This window comes from Trachinotus anak, unplaced genomic scaffold, assembly GCF_046630095.1.
Source record: "Trachinotus anak isolate AG129_WGS33_773 ecotype Australia unplaced genomic scaffold, CSIRO_AGI_Tana_v1 ptg000009l, whole genome shotgun sequence".
Classification (NCBI taxonomy): domain Eukaryota; kingdom Metazoa; phylum Chordata; class Actinopteri; order Carangiformes; family Carangidae; genus Trachinotus; species Trachinotus anak.
The window spans coordinates 6,828,277-6,847,255 of NW_027273860.1; the positions used below are offsets into that span (position 1 = coordinate 6,828,277).

At 41.9% G+C, this 18,979-nt stretch overlaps 2 protein-coding genes across 8 annotated transcripts in view; one reads left to right on the forward strand and one right to left on the reverse strand.

Annotated features, from left to right (window-relative positions):
- The first annotated feature begins 677 nt into the window (after window positions 1-677).
- On the forward strand, window positions 678-5,918 carry chpf2 (chondroitin polymerizing factor 2). The gene is made up of 4 exons (XM_071484875.1): window positions 678-1,999; window positions 2,655-3,219; window positions 3,407-3,589; window positions 4,054-5,918. Exons 1-4 carry the CDS (start codon window positions 1,728-1,730, stop codon window positions 5,326-5,328), a joined length of 2,295 nt encoding a protein of 764 aa, XP_071340976.1. The 5' UTR covers window positions 678-1,727; the 3' UTR covers window positions 5,329-5,918.
- A 2,157-nt stretch (window positions 5,919-8,075) lies between these two features.
- The window catches only part of smarcd3b (SWI/SNF related BAF chromatin remodeling complex subunit D3b), a 38,124-nt gene continuing 27,220 nt past the window's right edge, over window positions 8,076-18,979 (reverse strand). For 4 of the 7 annotated variants that reach the window (XM_071484882.1, XM_071484879.1, XM_071484880.1 and 1 more), the window contains 10 exons: window positions 18,529-18,651; window positions 18,150-18,275; window positions 17,345-17,440; window positions 14,415-14,516; window positions 13,943-14,104; window positions 13,537-13,634; window positions 12,642-12,777; window positions 11,560-11,682; window positions 10,972-11,073; window positions 8,076-10,863 (listed from right to left, as the gene is read on the reverse strand). In XM_071484882.1, the coding sequence (XP_071340983.1) occupies window positions 10,810-10,863; window positions 10,972-11,073; window positions 11,560-11,682; window positions 12,642-12,777; window positions 13,537-13,634; window positions 13,943-14,104; window positions 14,415-14,516; window positions 17,345-17,440; window positions 18,150-18,275; window positions 18,529-18,651 (1,122 nt within the window). In that variant the 3' untranslated portion in view covers window positions 8,076-10,809. The remainder of the gene's footprint in view (window positions 10,864-10,971; window positions 11,074-11,559; window positions 11,683-12,641; window positions 12,778-13,536; window positions 13,635-13,942; window positions 14,105-14,414; window positions 14,517-17,344; window positions 17,441-18,149; window positions 18,276-18,528; window positions 18,652-18,979) is intronic. The other 3 variants (XM_071484883.1, XM_071484878.1, XM_071484881.1) reach the window with 1 other exon arrangement.

Here is an 18,979-nt window from a genome sequence, read left to right on the forward strand (position 1 = left end):
TGTTCCTTACCTCTAACAGGTAATGGTTCAATTAGGATAATTCACTTGTTTTTCATAAAAAAATACATGTTCAAACTTTTTTTTTAAATGTTTCACCACTTTATTGCTTTTGAAAGACCAACATATGAAACACAATAGTTTTACATAACATTGAAACATAACATCTAAATTTTGATGTAAACATGCAGGGGGTGGTTGCAAATCATTTTCATATTATATGTTGATTACACTAATTAAGGCAAACAGAAGAAGTTTCATACTGAAAAAATACTTTTAACTATTTTTCCTAGATTTTCAAACTTTAAAACGGGTCAATTTGACCCGGAACATAACAGGAGGGTTAAATATTTATCAAGATTGTTGCCTGCTAGTCAATTAATCAAGTACTGTAGAGTACTGGTTGGTTTCTGGGTGCCTGAGGTCATAATGAAACTGACATGTATAGTGGGGGGCCAGGGGCCCAACACTAAATCTCTGCCCCAGGGTCTCCTCGGAAGTGAATCCGTTCCTGATCATAAAGATCCATATGTTGATACCGGTTGATACAGGCCTATATCATCATTACACATGCTCCTATAAAGATGTTATATTGTAGTTACAGTCTCGGGTGTTATCGCACTAGCACAGGTCCCTTGAGTGAGTCAGAGGTGATGCTGCAGCTGCATAAGCCCGGTCATTGATGATGAGGGTGAAGCGACGTGAGAGGGACGCTATTTCTACTCTGTGCATGTGGCACTGGCATTTTTTGAGGAAGTAAAGAAACTGAAGAACATGGACGACATACGTACGCCTCCGCTTGAAGGCTTTTTACCTGCATCGACGACGAAAAGCGGGATCTACGCCTTCAAGTCAATGTTGAAGATGGATTGAGAAGCGACATATCTGCACTAAAACAACGGACGCGATGCTAGCATGCTAGCTTGCTCTTTGATGTTTGTTTCCCCGACACATAACGTTACTATACGGTACTGTTACTGTACTCTTGGGGGTATAATTTCAGATGATCGATCAAAAACTTCTCGCTTTCGATTCTTTTTTTTTTTATATATATATATATAAAATTACTGACTAACTGGATGTAGAAAAACTCAAACGGTCAACCTTACCAGGTGACATGTCTAGCTACGTTAGCTCACTTTAGAAGTAGCTATTAGCGTTAACGCTAGTCGAATTTAGTTTAGCTAATTAACGCAGCGTTAGCTCAAAAGGTAATGTATGCCCAGAGTAACCAAACATAGTTTACATAACAGTGGCGAACATAACCAGCTTGGTTTGTTAGGCAGCAGTGAAGTCGCAATAAACCTTAATGGTGTCAGGCTATTTGCAATTAATTGTTATTTCAAAGGGACAAACTAGCTTATACCGGTAACTTAGCATCACCTTTATAGTTAGCTATTTTCAAAGATGAGGCTAAAGATAAAACGGTAGGTCATTCAATTAAGTGCTCTGGGTGGTAACGCTTTAAATATATATATTTTTTTTACTAGATGAAAACTTCATAACGACTGTCTCACCGGATGAGACTGAGGAAAGAGACACTATGTGACATTTCAGGCAATTTTCTGTCAGTGGGAACAAGTCAGCTTCCCTCAGCATAAGCTAATTCTTGACTTAAATGTGTTAAACCAGGGCAGGAAACTTGGCACGTCTTCAAATGTCCTGCACAGTGTAGGTGGTAATTTTTTTTCCAGAACAGCATCATTAAGTGTAGCTCATAACTGCCAGATATGCGTCTTTCCTCGGTCTTGGCCCTGTTCAGGCCTGCTTTACCCCTTATCCTCGGGCTGTCTCTGGGATGCAGTCTGAGTCTTTTGATGGTGTCCTGGACGCAAGGGGATACCGATGATTCCTGCAGGGACGAACTGGGTAATGGGAGGCTTTTCCTGGGCAGAGGAGATGCCCAGAGAGGCGCACGGGATGGAGCTGGAGATGAAGACTTCCAGCCACGTATAGTGCCCTATCACAAAGACCCAAACAAGCCGCACAAGAAAGTCCTCAGGTGAGTGTAGAAGTCTTGTCTTTGTCACCATTATCAGGTGCTGGTGGAGAGAAAAAAAAGTGCAAACAAAGGTGCACAGTCATATTCTCTATAGTACAACAGATTGAAGAAAAAATAATAATTAAAAAAAAGAACTGCATGAAAAGTCTGTGTCAGACATTTACTGTTTTCAACAGATTTAAAGACTGATATCTTAAGAAATTGGGGACGATTTGATTCCAGGAAAAATAATATCTTCTCCGTTTAATAGTCTTGTATTTAAATCTCTTCTGCAATGATCAAACTGGACAGACTGGGATACACAAAATAGCTGCTGAAAAAGATTAGAAGTTACATGAGTGAAATCTGTTTACATTTGCAGCAGCTCAGATTTGAGAGAGAGAATTTATTCATCTATAAATGTGAAAGATTTTGTCATTTTATTTCTTAATTCATATCCCACAGCTGATTATTGACTGGAAAAAAACCTCAGTAGAAGTTCTACCTTTTTAATGTTGACAATTTTGTCTGTAAATAGTTTTAGAACCTCATGTTTGTCTGTTGCAATCTATATTGCTTGTGATGGAAACGAGATTACTGTGATAGGAGGTATCGTATCAGCTTTATTCTGTTTGTGCTTTGATTTTCTCATTTTTGTTTCTCTGTCCACCTCCAGAACTCGATATATCCACACTGAACTGGGCATCAGAGAGCGACTGCTGGTGGGTGTACTGACCTCTCGGGCCACCCTGAACACGCTGGCCGTGGCGGTGAACCGCACAGTTGCCCACCACTTCCACCGCACCTTTTTCTTCACAGGCTTGCGCAGCCCCAAGGTGCCTCATGGCATGACTGTAATTGCCCACGGTGACGACCGGCCAGTGTGGTTGATGTACGAGACAGTGCGTCACCTCCACCAGCACTATGGCTCAGACTACGACTGGTTCTTCTTAGCCCAGGATGACACTTACATGCAGGCAGATCGTCTGTCTGAGCTGGTGGGCCACCTGAGTGCAGGTCAGGACCTGTATATGGGCAGGGCGGAGGAGTTTATTGGAGGGGAGGAGAAGGCGCGCTACTGCCATGGGGGTTACGGCTATCTGCTGTCTCGCAGTCTGCTGGCCCGTCTGCAGCCCCATCTTGACACCTGCCGTAATGACATCCTCAGTGTGAGACCTGACGAGTGGCTGGGCCGCTGCATTATTGACTACCTGGGTCTCAGTTGTGTGGAGGTGCAACAGGTAAAAAAAAAAAATACATAAATAAAAAAGAGACTAATAAGTGGGTATCAATAGACATGTTCATGGAAATAAAAAAAAAAGAAGAGTAGTTTTATCAGTTTAAGTGTGTTTATGTGTTTCACAGTTTCATTGGCAGAACATCCATCTAACGCTTATCTTGCTTTGTCAATATTTGTGCGGCTCACAGGAGATGACCTATCGCTACTTTGAACTTGGGAAAAATGCAGATCCAGAGCGTGAAGACAGCACACAGTTTAAAAATGCCTTCACAGTGCATCCTGTATCAGAACCAAATCTCATGTACCGCCTACACAAACGCTTCAGCCAGATCGAGCTGGAATGGACTTACCAACAGATCCAACAGCTCCAGGTTTGTAAAATCAAACAGTGCTAACAGTACAATAACAACTTATCTGTTGGGACTACAGCCAATAAGCTGCTAAAGTGATGCATTCTGTGTATACTGTTTGTTCTCCTCTCTACCACACCCACATTTTGAACCAATACTGAAATTCCTGACTGATATAATATTTAAACATGGCTGACAGCCAAGAGAAGGGGTAGGGTGTCCTACTTGGACATGAAATATTACATTCCAGTGTTATCTTATCACGAATATGATCTGCATGAGAATACTTATTATGTAGTTAAAGTAGCTGCTAATGATAGTTAATTAGGCTGTGTTGACTTGACTTAAAATACACCTCACACCACAGAGCAATCAAATATGTCATGAAGGTAAATGTTTACACGGTGCAGGCAGCGTGTTTCACTTCAGTGGAAGTTTTTTTAGCTTTGATAACACACAACATGATTTTTGTGTTTACTCATCAGATGCAGATCAGCAACCTGAGTGACCTGACGCCCGAGGGTAAAGCTGGAGTCACGTGGCCCATAGGAATCAACCCCCCCTTCAAACCAAAAACCCGTTTTGAGGTTATAAACTGGGAGTACTTTACAGAGGAGCACATTTACTCGTGCGTTGACAGCTCTCCCAAGTGTGAGATAAGAGGGGCGGACCGTGCCGACGTAAATGCAGTTCTGGAGATTGCAGTGGAGCGTCTAAATGAACGTTACCAGCCCCAGCTGCGCTTCCGTAAACGGCGTCTACTTAACGGGTACCGGCGCTTTGATCCTACACGTGGTATGGAGTACATGCTGGACCTCGCCCTGGAGGCCTACACCCAGAAAGGCCACAGTCAAGTCATTATAAAACGGGTCAACCTGTTGCGACCTCTCAGCGCAGTTGAGATCATCCCCATGCCTTATGTGACAGAGGCTACACGGGTGCAGGTCATCCTACCTGTCACTGCCCAGGATCAGGACTATGTCAGTAACTTCCTGGACATGTACGTGATGAACACTCTTGACACCCATGATAATGTTTTACTCACGTTCTTGTTCATATATGATCCGTTTGATGCGCAGCGGGTCAGCCAGACTGACGTGTTTGCTGGCATCAAGGCCATGATCGGGGAGGTGGAGAAACGCTACGGGGACGTGAAGATTCCCTGGATCAGCGTGAAGACGGAGGTGCCCTCTCAGGTCAAGCTGATGGACATCATCTCGAAGAAGCATCCAGTGGACACGCTGTTTTTCCTGTCCAGCGTGTGGACGGAAGTCAACGCTGACTTCCTGAACCGTTGCAGAATGAATGCCATCAGCAACTGGCAAGTCTTCTTCCCCATCCACTTCCAAGAGTACAGCCCCGCCGTGGTCTACCGCGACCAGCAGCCCTCTGCCGCCTCCTCTTCCTTTGCCTCGGAGTCGCTGCGAGACGGCCACTTTGACCGCCACGTCTTTGATGAGGCTTGCTTCTACAATGCCGATTACATGACCGCGCGGACCAAGATGGCTGCTGACATCTTGGACAACGAGGAGCTGCTGGAAAGCATGGACGTGTACGACATATTTGTCCGCTACTCGGGCTTACACGTGTTCAGAGCTGTAGAGCCGGCACTTATCCAGAAATACGTGCGGCGATCGTGCAACCCGCGGTTCAGTGAGGATATCTACCACCGCTGTGTTCTCAGCAACCTGGAGGGCCTGGGGTCGCGCTCACATCTAGCCATGGCTCTTTTTGAGCAAGAGCAGGCCAACAGCACCTAGAGGCTGTCTGGATCGCTGGAATGACTTGCTACTTTGCGAGTGTTAAGGCCTCACACGTGCTGCCTGGACTACAGGACACTGACGCAGAATAATGTGAATTTTAATTTGGTACTTTTATGATCCGTACACTGAAATTCTCTCACTTATATTCAACAGAAAGAGGTGAAGATCAGCTTTAAAAAAAAAACAGCAACGTGGACAATGTTCAACAGAGCTGGTTGTACCCTCCAGCTGAAAATCTCTCTGCTCAGCACTTCTGACTTATGAGTCTGTGTCTTTGAATCTGTCATGTCTAGACGAATCATGAGTCATGAAGGTGTCTTCTCACACAGCACAGTCGACGTATTCCTACAGGAGCTGAGGAACAATATTTATACACCATTAAATATATGAACTTCTGTCTTGAAATAATAAATGAACAAAGGCCTTCATTGATAGTAATTCAATGAGAAAAAAAAACTTGAGCCATAAGTCTTCCTTTGTGAAGATATTTAAAATAATACTGGGACAAGCTGGAGCCAGTGGCTGCCTTTTCTTTAAGATATGTTCTTTTTTTTAAGAGGTATTAAAGACTGATATTTCTGCTGTGAGTCATATCTTCATTCATGCTTCTGAGAGTGAAAATAGAACTGGTTTCAGTCTCATTAGACAGACAACTGTTTATAGGATCTGTATGCAGCATGCTTGGACATTTATTCCTGGAGGTATGTTATCTGCTTGGCAGAGCTGAAAAAAAAAAAAAGGCAATATGGCAGAAAAATCTTGCGGTCACTAGTGATGGCGTGCTCATATTCAGAATAATACATCTTGTAGTCTTCCCAGTTTGCCTAAAAGGTTTACTGCAGCGCCCCAAAGGCAGTGAACAGTTTGTTCCAAAGCAGCCGGCCCCGCCCCGTCTCCTCACATTAAGTCAGTAATTCTCCACCCCTGCCTGGGCCTCCCTGAGTTTTAGCGAGTATTCTGTCCACATATGTCTTTGGGGAGAGAAGTGAACCCAGTGCCCAGTGGGAGGGTCGTGTCTACCTAGCCAAGGTCCGCCGTGGTGTGGGTGGTTAACCTTCACAGCGAGATGGTTGAACATGCTGAATGGCTCGCTTCACACAGCCTCCTCCTCCTCTCTGAAGGGGTGAGACGATCACGCTGAGGCCCCCTAACCTCCCCCACCCACCCACCCACCCACCGGACTTCTCCATGTGAGGGGTGGTCGGCTGAGGAGAACAGTGGAGCAGCACAGTGAAAGAGGCTCTTTCTGAGGTGGGAGCATGACTGCAGTCAGCATTACAGCGCTGCTGCAGCTCACAGTGGAAAGGCCTCCACCTGCTTCCGCGTGGCGAGGTCGGTGAACAATAAAAGGCCTGTCTGCCACCTCTGACAAACACCTCACTCATGCAGAAAATTTAACCCACCAATGAGCCTGGGTGCAAAATCAGCACTCTGCTGTAGCAGAGTGCACAATTATTTGCATAATTGGACGGTGCATTTTAAAAGCTACGCAGTAACATTGCCTCATAAATGCACATTACATGTTCTTTAGAGATCAGTTATGTCGTTTACCCATAATGATGGAGTCCGGGTAGGCTGGACACCCCGTGATCACAGGTGCCTGTTGGAGCGGACAGGTCAAAGACATGTTTTAACAACAGGGGAAACTGTCTTTGCAGAGCTGGAAGACCAGTGCATGAACTCCCTTTTTTGAAGCCCTGAGACCCAGTCAGCTCAGACAGTCTGGAAGTATCATGCCACAGTTTTCATCAACATCTTTCAGTACTATGGCTAAATAAAAATCACATTTTACTGTTAACATCAACCTCCAGTTACACTGTAGAGATGAAGTTTTAGGGAAACGTGTCTCCATTCGCTTTAAGATTTTTATGTTTCGAAGTAATTTACTATAACTGCACACACCCGATTGAAAGAGAATAAAGAGCTGTTGTGGAGTACTAGTTCTAACTCTTAAACACTAATTTGTGCAACTACATGTGATAAATAGGGAATAACATGTCCTGGGGGCCAAAATGAAAATATGAAGAAAGAAAGAAGCTTAATCCTGAGAGATTTTCCTTGGAAAATTACTCATCAAATATAGATTTGTGTTTACAGCAGCAGTACACACAGAATTATTTATATAGTCATATTAGGTATGCAGTAAAAAAATAAATAAAACAGTTCCCCTTTTGAGGTTTGCCTTCATATATTGATAAATGCAGCTCATTTCACTTTGAGATGACCTTTTAAAACACTCATATATACTGTGACCTTTTGAGGTGGAGATAAAGGGCACTCCCAACTGCATAGTGCCTTACCTTAATCCCCATGATATTTACTGTAGATATATTATCACTGATTCCTTGAAAATATTTCGACAGAATCCAGATTCATTACAGTTGGGGTTGCCAATTGCTTCCTGTCACTCGCTCACTCTTTAACTGTGAGCCAATGGCAGATTTTACATCCCAGCGACATTAGTTTCAGTTTCTTCTAAATGTAGCACACATAAAATCTTATCATTTAGCTGCTGGGTTAAATGAGTAGCATTTCCTGTTGTTATGTGCAGCTTTAAGAAGGCCAGTTCAATACAGCACATTAATATGCAAATTTTTGCAGCAAAGCATAAAAAGATAATCACATTATGCTCCCACAGAGGGAGTGAAGTTTCTATGATCTGGTGTTGTGTGCAGAGGAAGGCGTCTACACAGCAAAATGGCAGTGAGTCATGAAAGAGAGAAAAAGACACTTTAGATACGATGGCATTTACAAACTTTGGCAAGCGCTTCTTTATTTACATCCAGGCTGTCTCGCAATGTCACAGCTGTTTTCCCTTTTTTTTTTTTTTGTTTTTCTCTTCATGTAGAATGTAATCACCAAACAAGTTTTGCTCTTTACAGATATACAGTATTATGTATACTATAATCTTCCTGTCGGTGACCCTCTGACAACAGTGTAAACAGAGAGAAAGAGCAGTTCCCGCTCTTCAGAAACACATGCAGGGAGTTGGGAGAAACTGGTCGACTGTAGGCCAAGGTTTAGTAACAGGGGACACAGGAGTCTGTTAACATTTTCTCAGATGCTCTGGTACTGTGCTGCTCACAGCTGCAGCTTCTGGTTTCCTCCACAAGAGGGTGATAGTGACTCAGTGACAACAATGTGAAAGCCCCGGAGATACAAAGAAAAATCACTCTGGGTCAGACACAGGACTAAGATACTAGCAATGACTACTGTTTCTCCTCTAATGAGTGCAGTTATTATAACTTAGTCCTAGTAACAAAAACACAGTTGAGAAAAATCACACCTACAGTTAGTTGCTGGTAGGGCATATCATTTTTGGCAAAAAAGTTTCCAGAAGGCATTTCAACAAATGTGATGAGTCTTTTGCTCTTCACACAGACTGCTATGCTAGCTTTTTTATATGTACACACACTGTCTCATCAGATGTATTAGTTAATGTCCATGGAGCATGCATAGGTCATCGTGAAATCATCCAATCACTTCTTGTGTATGCTGGGATAACAAAGAGGGTCTCACCCATGACGAAGAGAGTCCCGGCAAAAAGTTACAGCACAGTGCAAAGAAACCCAGAAAAGGTTCCAGCTAGAAACTGACTGCTGGGAAAAAAAGAAAAAAAAAATCCTCCATCTGACATTACAACATATACATACAAGTCGAGTGTCATTGAAAAAAAAAAAGTGTAAAATGAGATCGGTGCAGATTATATCATGTGTTACAGCTACTGAGATTGAAAGTGAGGGAGATCGTTCTTTGTTGCAGCTTCTAGCTCCCACGATAGATACGAGATGGACCTAAAATAAACCACCCCAACCCAAGATAGTACACAGAGGAACACTAACATTCCTGCTCTACTAATTCAAAACTCATGGAGCTCCCATACTGCACCATGTAACTCACCCACCCCCTACCCATAATCCCCCAAAACAAACACACACAAATAGTCTGTTGTATACTGTACAGTTGGCCCTCTTAAAGGGAGAAAAAAAACATATTTACATTCACATCTCTAGAAAAGAAAAAAAAACTTCATTTTTCTTCTTCATGTAACATAAAAAGTGTAGAAATGGACAAAGCTCTCCAAAGCTGGGCTTAAGTGTTTATTGCAATAATGGTTTTAGAGTTTGTTTAAGAGAACTTGAGGCCCAATTGCCTACAAAGGGAAACGTACTTAAAGTGTTTGGATTTCGTGAGCCCAACCCTCCAAAAAGAACATTTTTGCAATTGCTATTAAACCCAGATCGGGATTTTTGCCCCATTTCTGTTTCAGTGATCATGTTCTCTTCTTCATGTTGCAACCTTTGGTAACACCTTCAAAACATAAACTGGCAAAATACTACACAAGGAAGAGGCAGTGAGCGACTCTGACGAAACAAATCAGTCAACAAGTCTCGACATGTATAGGCATATTTGTCATTTTGCTATGATTAAGGGACGAAAAGCTTATTGTTATGATGCTCAATACTTGTTTTCTCCTTCATTAAAACACTATTCTTGCTCTAAACAGACAAGGAGCTGTTAATATGATAATACTTTAGTTCAGTTCACTTAGCTAATACTGTTGTAGGAATTACTGTAAAAAGAAAAATCAGTTTACTGGCGAATCAGACTAAAGTGAGACACATTGGCAGTTGTCCAATGGATCCACTCAAACCTGAAAATGAATGAAATCCACACCTCAGGTTTATAGATAGTGTTGATTCCCTGCAAGCACCCAATGTGTCACACTGTAATCTCAACTTTGCTGGTGTAATTAATCAGTCTTTCAAAAAGCACTCTCTTACTTAGAACAAATGAAAACACACACACAGTCACACTTACAATCACACCTCTCAAAAAAAATAAAAAATAAAAAAAAAATCAGTCTTAAAGAGAGTTGGAAAACATAAAATATGAAGACTTATCCAGAGCGTTGTGAGGATTGACTGCGACACCGGGTTACTTCTCGCACATATCTGTCGGACACAGCAGCAAACTCTTTGAGATGAGTATCCAAAAAACAGCTGAGAGTTTGTCTTGACGTGAAGGGAAGCGGTTTCGCTAGTGACATATTTACAAAGCAGAGAGTAGTGACGAATTGGGAAGCGAGTCTGAGGATGTTTGTGGTCTGAGGGGTCGGCCTCTGAGGGACGACCGCGCAGCTGAATATATGCGATGGGTGTCCTTCACAGTCCTGCACAAAACATAACAAAATACGCAGGGGATGCATATGTGCATTGAGATCTGGCTTCCGTACATGCACATCGCTGCTGTCATGTGAAAACCTCCTCACTCTGATTTCAAATTTCCTTTCAAAACACTGGACAAACCTCCGAAATTTCATTGCTATCACAAAGACAAAGGCTGTTTTTTTTTCAGCAGACTACAGCGAAGGCCAAACACACACACACACACACACACTCACACTCTCTCTCACACACACACACACACACACACACGGCTCTGAAATCAGATGCAGAGATTCAGGAGAGCCTTGGTTTAGGTGTTGCGGACAGCTAAGGCCTGTTCCAGCTCCTGTCTCCTCTGCTGGATCTGTTGGGGAGAGAGAAAAGCATGAATATATCACCTGAGCATCAGCAGGCAGAACAACATGATGTTTTAGTCTGAGCGCAAAAAAACACGGAGGTGCTGTTTCCTCACCTTGCAGTAGAAATAGCGGCTGACGGCCTCCTGGGACCAAGGCTCGTGGTAAAACGCCGCCCTCCTCTCCTCCTCAGGGTTCCCAACCACATCCGTCATTAACTACAGCCAGGGAGAAGGTACAAGCATTAATGTTAAGACCAAATCACACCCATCAATAATACTATAGGCAATAAAACATGGAGTATATTGACTGAATAATATGTTGTGGATGGATACAGTTTCTCTCTATCCTCATTTCCTGTCATCCCTCTACTATCCCTTATATGTATCTTTATTGGTTAACTCCTGCTTTACCTGAAGGTGTAAATGAAAAAAAGTCGACAAATTAAATCATCACTTTAAAACAATTGTCCCTCTGAAACCCTCCCATCATCATTTCCATTGGTTTTACATTTTATTTTCCAACAACATCTAGAATATATTCAAAATAATAGCAGCAGTGTGTTGTCTCATTGGGAATTTAAGTTATAGGAGGATGGACAGTCTGTGTGTGTGTGTGTGTGTGTGTGTGTGTGTGTGTGTGTGTGTGTGTGTGTGTGTGTGTGTGTGTGTGCGTGCATGTAAATAGAAATAGTGGTGTTGAACCTTTAGGTCTCTGCTCTGGGATTTGAGCCAGTCCTGGATGTAGCCCTTGGGATCTCTGGAGAAACTGAGCATGAAGTCCCTCTGGATCTTCAGCTGGTTGATGGACTCGATGGTCTCATGGATCTGAAAGAGAAACAGGAACATACTGTACATCAAATCTCAGGGTTTCCATTATTCATATAGCTGTAACAAAAACAAAGGAGGTACAGCTGCAACAACTAATGCTGTTTATTTATCTGTGTAATCTATATATCCTGATGAAAAATTCGACAAAATCTTGTAGAACTAATTATGCATTTACACACAGCAGATACACAACTTCTTTAGGAAATGATGGGCTTATAGACGTAAACATTAGCAGGAGCAACAGAATAACTTAACTGATGAATAGACCTTTCAATGAAATATGCACTTTTTCTCGGATGTAAAATAACAAGAAAACATTTCAAAGAAAGGCATCAATCCTGTACTAGATTTTTTCAATGCCTGAATAAATTTTCACTGAATTCACAGGTACATGATGTTTACCCTGATGAAGGTCTAGTGGGCTGAAGCTTGGATTTATCATTAAACACTTGTATTGGACCAAAGGGTGCAAACCTTCGGCTCTCCGTATTAGATTTTTATCGAGCACCTTTATTTTTTATCTTCATCTTCTACCTTAGCACTGTGTCGTGAGTGTGGTGATGTTCTGGTGAAAAGCATAGGTAAACGCAATGAATAAGTGTGTCACACAGAAACAGGTAAAATTAGCATCTCAAGAGAATGTATTTCTGAACCACTTATTTGTCCCTCCCTTCCTTCCTGCCCACCCACAGCAACCTGCTGTTGACCAAAATGGCAGCTGAAAAGTTAAAATGTGCCTCGGTCAAACATGAATAGTTTCTACTCTTAAAACAACAGGGTGTGAAATCCACTGCGAGCAAACTACTGCAATAAAATACAAGCGCCTGTTAAAAATGTATGCAATAAAAATGGCTGACCCCATGAGGGAGCTTACTTATCACCTTAGCGTGACATACAGCACCGAAGTAAGATAAGATCAATTCGGACTGTGTGTTTTGTGACGCTGGTGATCTCACCTTGTTGTCGAGCGAGGCGATTTCCTGCTGGTTGGCGGTAGAGAGGAGGAAACTGCTCATCTGGCTCTTCAGGGGGTCTTCCACCTCCACGTCGATGTCGTAGCAGGCCGTCTTCTTCTGGTCATTGGGGTCCACGCTGACAGGAAGCAGGGACGAAGAAGAATGTAAAGGAAAAAAAGAAAATGAGTAATAAATCAAAGTGTAGGGATGAAATGTAAAACAGTAATTTATGCAGAAGTGGCGGGTGAAGAAATCATTACAGAAGCTGAAAAGAAACCTTTCAATAAATCCCTGAAAGCACGGTTACTGATCCATGACACCCTCACACCTTTTGTTCCCTATAATTACATAGTGAATATTACAGTCCTGAATATTAATATGTGTCTGTTACAAACTCGCAAAAACATTAATTAGGTTTTGACAGTGGAGCTCTCTGCAGCCACAGACTGTTTATGGTGTCGAGTGACCCATTTGTGGTGTGGTAATGGTTTATTTAATTGTATTTAAGTCTTAAAAAATTCAATTTTATGTTTAGTAATAAAGTTAATTAAAAAACATAAAAAGAAAAAATATATTTTTGTCTATTAACGAAAAGCTTAAATCTTGAGGTCGTTCTAAGGAAAACAAAACTCCATGGTTTCACATTTACAGCTCTTTGAATTAAAGCACTTTTTTTCTCCAATGCAAGGATAAACGGTCTCTCCAATAAACACCATAAATACAGCGTGACACACGTTGTAAAGGCGAAAACGTCACATTCAATACAAGGGAACATGTGCAAAACACAGAATAAAAAAAACCTCTTAGCAAGGTCACTCTTGAAAAGGAGCTTTTTCACCTCAACCAGGTGTTCCTGGTGAGATGAGGTTTCACACACAGTGAAACAGGAATCTACCTGATAACATGGTTGATGACGATGGGGTCTGGGGGCAGGAGGAGGTTGGTGAGACGCTGAGGGATCTCAGAGAACTTCAGCCGTGGGCAATCAAAAATCTGTGGACAAATGTGAAAATAAAAACTATGAGAAGATGGGCTAAAAGGCACATTACCATAAAATCCAATTTGTTAGATTTGTTGGATTTTACTAAAAAGTTTGTATTGTAAGTATTTTTAAATGCTAAAAAACATTTAAAAAATCTGGAGCCCAATAAATGTGTTTATTGCAATTTGTTTAAGAACTGGAGCATGCGTCATATGTGGTCCGACATTTTTCATATGTTTTCCAGGTAAAATCATATTTCCAGCAACACTAATATTTATGCAACTACGGTGTGATTTGCAGCTGGCCGTGAGTCCCATACCTGTTGGAAGTACTTGTCACAGTTGATGTACTCCTTGTCATGGGAGTCCTGCAGCTTGTTGGTCTTGACATACTGCCAGAGGGCCTGGATGATGCAGGAGCGAGTCTGAGTGTGAATACCAAGCAGGCGAGCCAGGCGAGGGTCCAGCTTAAACTGGGGAGGCTGCGGAGACGATATAATTACATTTCAACACTTTTTACAACCACCTACCTCAGAGCCTTTACATCAGCTCCATCACATCTGACACCCCTATTGTGCCCCCCCCCCACCTGCTTGGAAACGGTTGTCATGTTCGCAATGGAGTATTAAATGCACTTTAGTGTTTCTGTGGATCAGTGGTTATCAGTGACATGAGGCCTGCAGGCTGTCACTACAACAGCTGATTTCATTGTTTGGATTAGTCACACAGTTGTAACGTGGGGGGGGGGGGTCTATTTCTGGACAGTGTTGTGAGACTGTGTGGCGCCCTCACCTGGTAGTCCAGCATCAGCAGCAGAGTGCAGCGCACACTCACGTCCCCTGGCCTCTTCACCTGGAAGCCGTCAGTCTCCTGGGTGGTGGGGGTGCGGTGCCACTGAAAAAAGCAAACACAAAACACCACATGTTGGCGACACAAATCAAACTGAGTGGGTTTGTTCAGACTGAATTGTCTGAACTTCATTATCGCTTTGTTTCACACTTTATTAATCAGGGTTGTTTATTAATTCCTGCTTTAAAGGCCCTGGAAACATTTTTCTCAGTCATCTTCTTACTACAAGCGATGGAGTCTGAGAAGAACACACAGTTTTCTGCCAAAATCAGAACAGTTTTGTCTGTTTCATATGACAGATTTTCGTATTTGTGTCTTTTGTCCTTGCTTTTCTCTCTGGTTTGAAGTGGGCAGGTCCTGGTTGATAAAAGGTGATGTCACATATTCCCTGCACCAATCAGAATTTAAGGACATTTGAATCAAACCATGATGACAGCTGTGTATTGTTTGCAAACGTCTTTAGCGGAGTTGGTCGGTCGCTTTGTAAGTTTTGCTATTGCTACATAGCCAATGTTTACTTACCAACTTCTTCAGGGCAGACTGAACGCTACAGTGAGTCTGTATCGTAGAGTGACAGGACGGTGCGGCCTGAACGAGGCTAGCTGATTAGCATGCTAACTTCAGTAGAAGAAAAGAAGTGATAGAAGAGGGCTGCTCTCCAACGCTGCAGACAGCTCTTGACGAGAAAAGGAATGAAGTTTAATGCTGAACTTGCAAAGTTTCTCTCAAACTGGTAACAAAACAGCTCTTAATGCTAACGTTAGCAATGTAGCAATAGCAAAATTTACAAATATCTCCTTTAAATATTGGCTGGATTGCCATGAAATTATGTAGACATTCATAGTCCGTTGCCTAAAATAAAATAAAATCTTTTTTTATTTCAATTATTATTACTTCTTAATTTTTAATATTCTCGAGAAATACTTCAGAATTTCAGAGGATTTAGGGGAAGTTACTTAGACTGTAAGGAGCTGTAGGCTGAATTGGCAATGTGCAAAAATAAATGCAGAAGAAAACACCTGTGTCGAGCTTGCCTTGATCTCATCTTACATTGCTATGTCTGTGGTTTGGTGAGAGGCAGATTTCTGCAAACTAGCCATGCACATTGTGCTGAGAAACCACAATAACAAAAGGTTAACCATGTGGCTGTGCAGCTGAATGAGATCATGCCCAGGATCTCATGATCAGCGGAGATCTGAAATTACATATCAAGTAAATATCAGCCTGGCAAAATACAACTATTCCCAGAAGATTCTGTGTTTCAGCCTTTGTGTTTACAGACGCCAGGAACTCCTATGTATCTGACCACGGATCTTATTTACATCGTCATTTTAGCGTAACTGAAGCATAACTGAAAAGCACTTTAGTACAGTGGATAGCAGTAACTTAGCATGCAATACAGTGTAATGTTTTCCTTCAATTCTTCAGCTGACTCAGAGCAGATTAAGTACTGATTGTACCTTGGCAGAGAAAAATTTCTTTTGATGGAAAATCATTCAGAGCGAAGCACCTGAGTGCCTTGCTCAAATATGCTCTTAAAAGGAGGAACCTTGAGAAGTCATAATTTTCACTCTGTAACTGCTAAAGTACGTTTTTTTTTTTTTTAAGGCAATACATTTTGTGAAGATACAAAGTCAAGGGCGGCTTATGGTTGTTTTTAATAAGGAAGCGCTTGTTTTCTCCAGCTCTCACACCTGCATGCTAAAACAACCTTTCAATGCTGCAAATAAAGAAAATTAAAAAAAAAAAAAAACACACTCTCCTTTCTGTTGTTACAAAAAAATCAATCTATTTCATTATTATTTTTTTAATCCAATGGGGACAAAGGAGCAGGTTAGTTGGGGTGATTGTAGCTCAAATTTTAACCAGACATCACAAAAAAACAATTTTAAGTGAAAGTCGCTCCTCTGCATGATGAAGAGGTCGTCACTGACCCTGACCGCATGGCTGAACAGTCTGATTCACTGATTTGTGCAGCATACAAAAGCTCTTTATTACTAATGGATGCGATCTCAAATGAAAGCACCGACCTACGATGTGACCAGCAGGCACGTTGTTCAGATGTGAATGTTGTCTAAAAGGGCTAAAGAGATAAAACTACCGCTGAAGCTATAGAGTCTTGATTCATCACCGCACGGCTAAATGATGCAAGCGGCAAATAGGCATTAAGTACAGTTTTCAGGTACTTGCACTTCACTTATTTCAGTTTCCACTTACTTTATATCTCTGTTCTACTACATTTCATTTCTTTTTGCTCTACTACTGTTATTTGACGGATGGAGTTACATTTCAGACATAAAAAAATATGAGCTTCTAAAATTCAACCTTTTCTGTTTGAGACTCCTTACACAGAAGTGTCTAGTCGGAAGACGAAACATTTCTCCTCTTCACTGCGCAGATATTTCATTTCATTTCAGCAGAGCATCTAAAAAAGCTTCTTCCACCACTGACTATGGCTGCCGTCCTCGCAAACCACAGACTTTGTAGTCATAGTTAAAGCTGACAAGGTTGAATATTTGTTACTCAAAAGACAAAAGACATATTTTTGGTTGAGTGTTGCTTTAAAGGTGATTGTCAGCAGTTTACCCTCATAATTTAAAGTCACATTGACTGTGCTGGAGCAAAAATATGTTTTGTGTTATTTGTGGCTACAAATATAAAAGTAAAAAGTGTGTAGAGAGGCTCCACTGATGACATTTAAAGAGAGTGTTTATCCGAGTTATGTACAAAAATAGTGGTTATCATGACAAGAGTTGAGATGTCTGCAGTAATGTGGTAAGAGGAGGTTAAAGGTCAATCGGGCGGTGAATGTGTGGCAGTTAAATTGAACCTCTTCCTGTGCACACAGGGGGCGGCGGCCATGTTTAACTGACCTCGACCAGGTGGTTGTCAGGACCGTACAGGTCTTTGTCCAGCTCGATCACGAGGCTCTTAAAAAATGATGAGAACTTCTTCTTCTGCTTCCCTGGCTGCAGAACAGAGAGACAGATAGACGTGCTCAGTTAACAAAGACAAATGCATCATATACATATAGTACACAAATGCAAACACTTGTCTTCATGTCTTAGCAACATTACTAATCAAAAACCCACAAGAGGCTGCGTGAGATCACAAAGAAAGTGAGACACTAGACATTCTCAGGGTCCACTTCCTCCGCGCTCAACCAGAAATATTTGTGGTTTGTGAAACCTAAATGCTTCCTACCGCTGTGAAATGACGGCCTTGCCCCAGACTGCTGAGAACATCAGAGTTTTTTGAAGCAAAGCTTACAGTGCAGAAACATGAGTCAGATCATTCTGTTTTTCATGCTGAATCTACGCTCAATAAATCATTTTAAATTCTGATACTTTTACTGTCCAAAAATCGTCTTGAGCACATCATTAGCAAACAGGCCAAAAACGCCCCAGAGCAGCTCCAGGATCGAAAAGCGGCACACTTTCACACTAAATGGGAAGATTATGATTTCGGTAATTTAAATAAGCAGCTATTTGCCTCACCCTGAATTCATCTGCCAGAGATGACATAATACCAAACCGTGCAGCAGATCAGTGTCACAGAAACTGCGTTTTTTTACAAGCTATGTCACGTCCAAATAGCCTGTAATACAGCTATGGGTGCATTTTTTTTAAAAATATGGATGTGAAATAAATAAAATATGCATTGTGTAACAAAACTCACGTCATCCAGCAACTTCCCCTCTACTCGCAGCTCCCATGATGCAATGCTGCCATCAGAGTCATCAGCATCAGGTCTGGCAGGGTTGAAGGTGTTGGATATGTAAAGCCTCAGTTTACGCTTTTGCTGCTGACACAAGGGCATATTGAAAGTCCACAGTTTAAAGGGACATTCAACAAAAACCTGTCTTTAAATTGATGTTAAAGACACCCTCCCTGAACTGATTGGCTACACGTAACAGCATAAGTGTTTTAATAAAACAAGACTGAAGAAGGCAAATTAGTCTTAATGTACAATTGTATGAAAAAATACTGTAAATAATGTTGGATAATTGGATAAATGGTGGTTTAGACTCTTGGACCCTTGTGATTTCTTTCCTTACCTTCATTGGTCTCTTCAGTGCTTCCTGGATGTCCACTCGTTTGCGCATGATGGTCTGATCCAGTTTGCGCTCAAATGCCAGCAGATCCATGTAGGCCTGAGACTCAGGGACCAGCTCACGGATCTGCTCAGAGACGGAGAGGACAATCTGACATTACAATCTTCAGATGGACAACTGCAATCTTACACACACAGGATTAAGAGGTCAGATTTTCTTCATATATCGCATCTGAATATCACTTAAGACCTTAAGCAGATTAGCTGTCCATCCAGCCTTGGTGCTGGTAGGGGGCCTGCTGTCTTGTTTCAAGGACATTTTAGCCCCATCCCCATCCAGTATCCTGTAATTTCCCCTCTAAGTAGCTTTAGCATCTGATGGTTAAGGTAAGAAGTGACCTGATGGTAAAGAGATAAAGCTAATAGAGCTAACATTATCTAACAAAATGGTCGAC

Coding starts and splice junctions, on each gene's coding strand:
- chpf2 (XM_071484875.1), top strand. CDS start 1,728: ATGCGTCTTTCCTCGGTCTTGGCCCTGTTCAGGCCTGCTTTACCCCTT. Junction 3,220..3,406: donor GTTGTGTGGAGGTGCAACAG/GTAAAAAAAAAA, acceptor TGCGGCTCACAG/GAGATGACCTATCGCTACTT. Junction 3,590..4,053: donor AACAGATCCAACAGCTCCAG/GTTTGTAAAATC, acceptor TTTACTCATCAG/ATGCAGATCAGCAACCTGAG.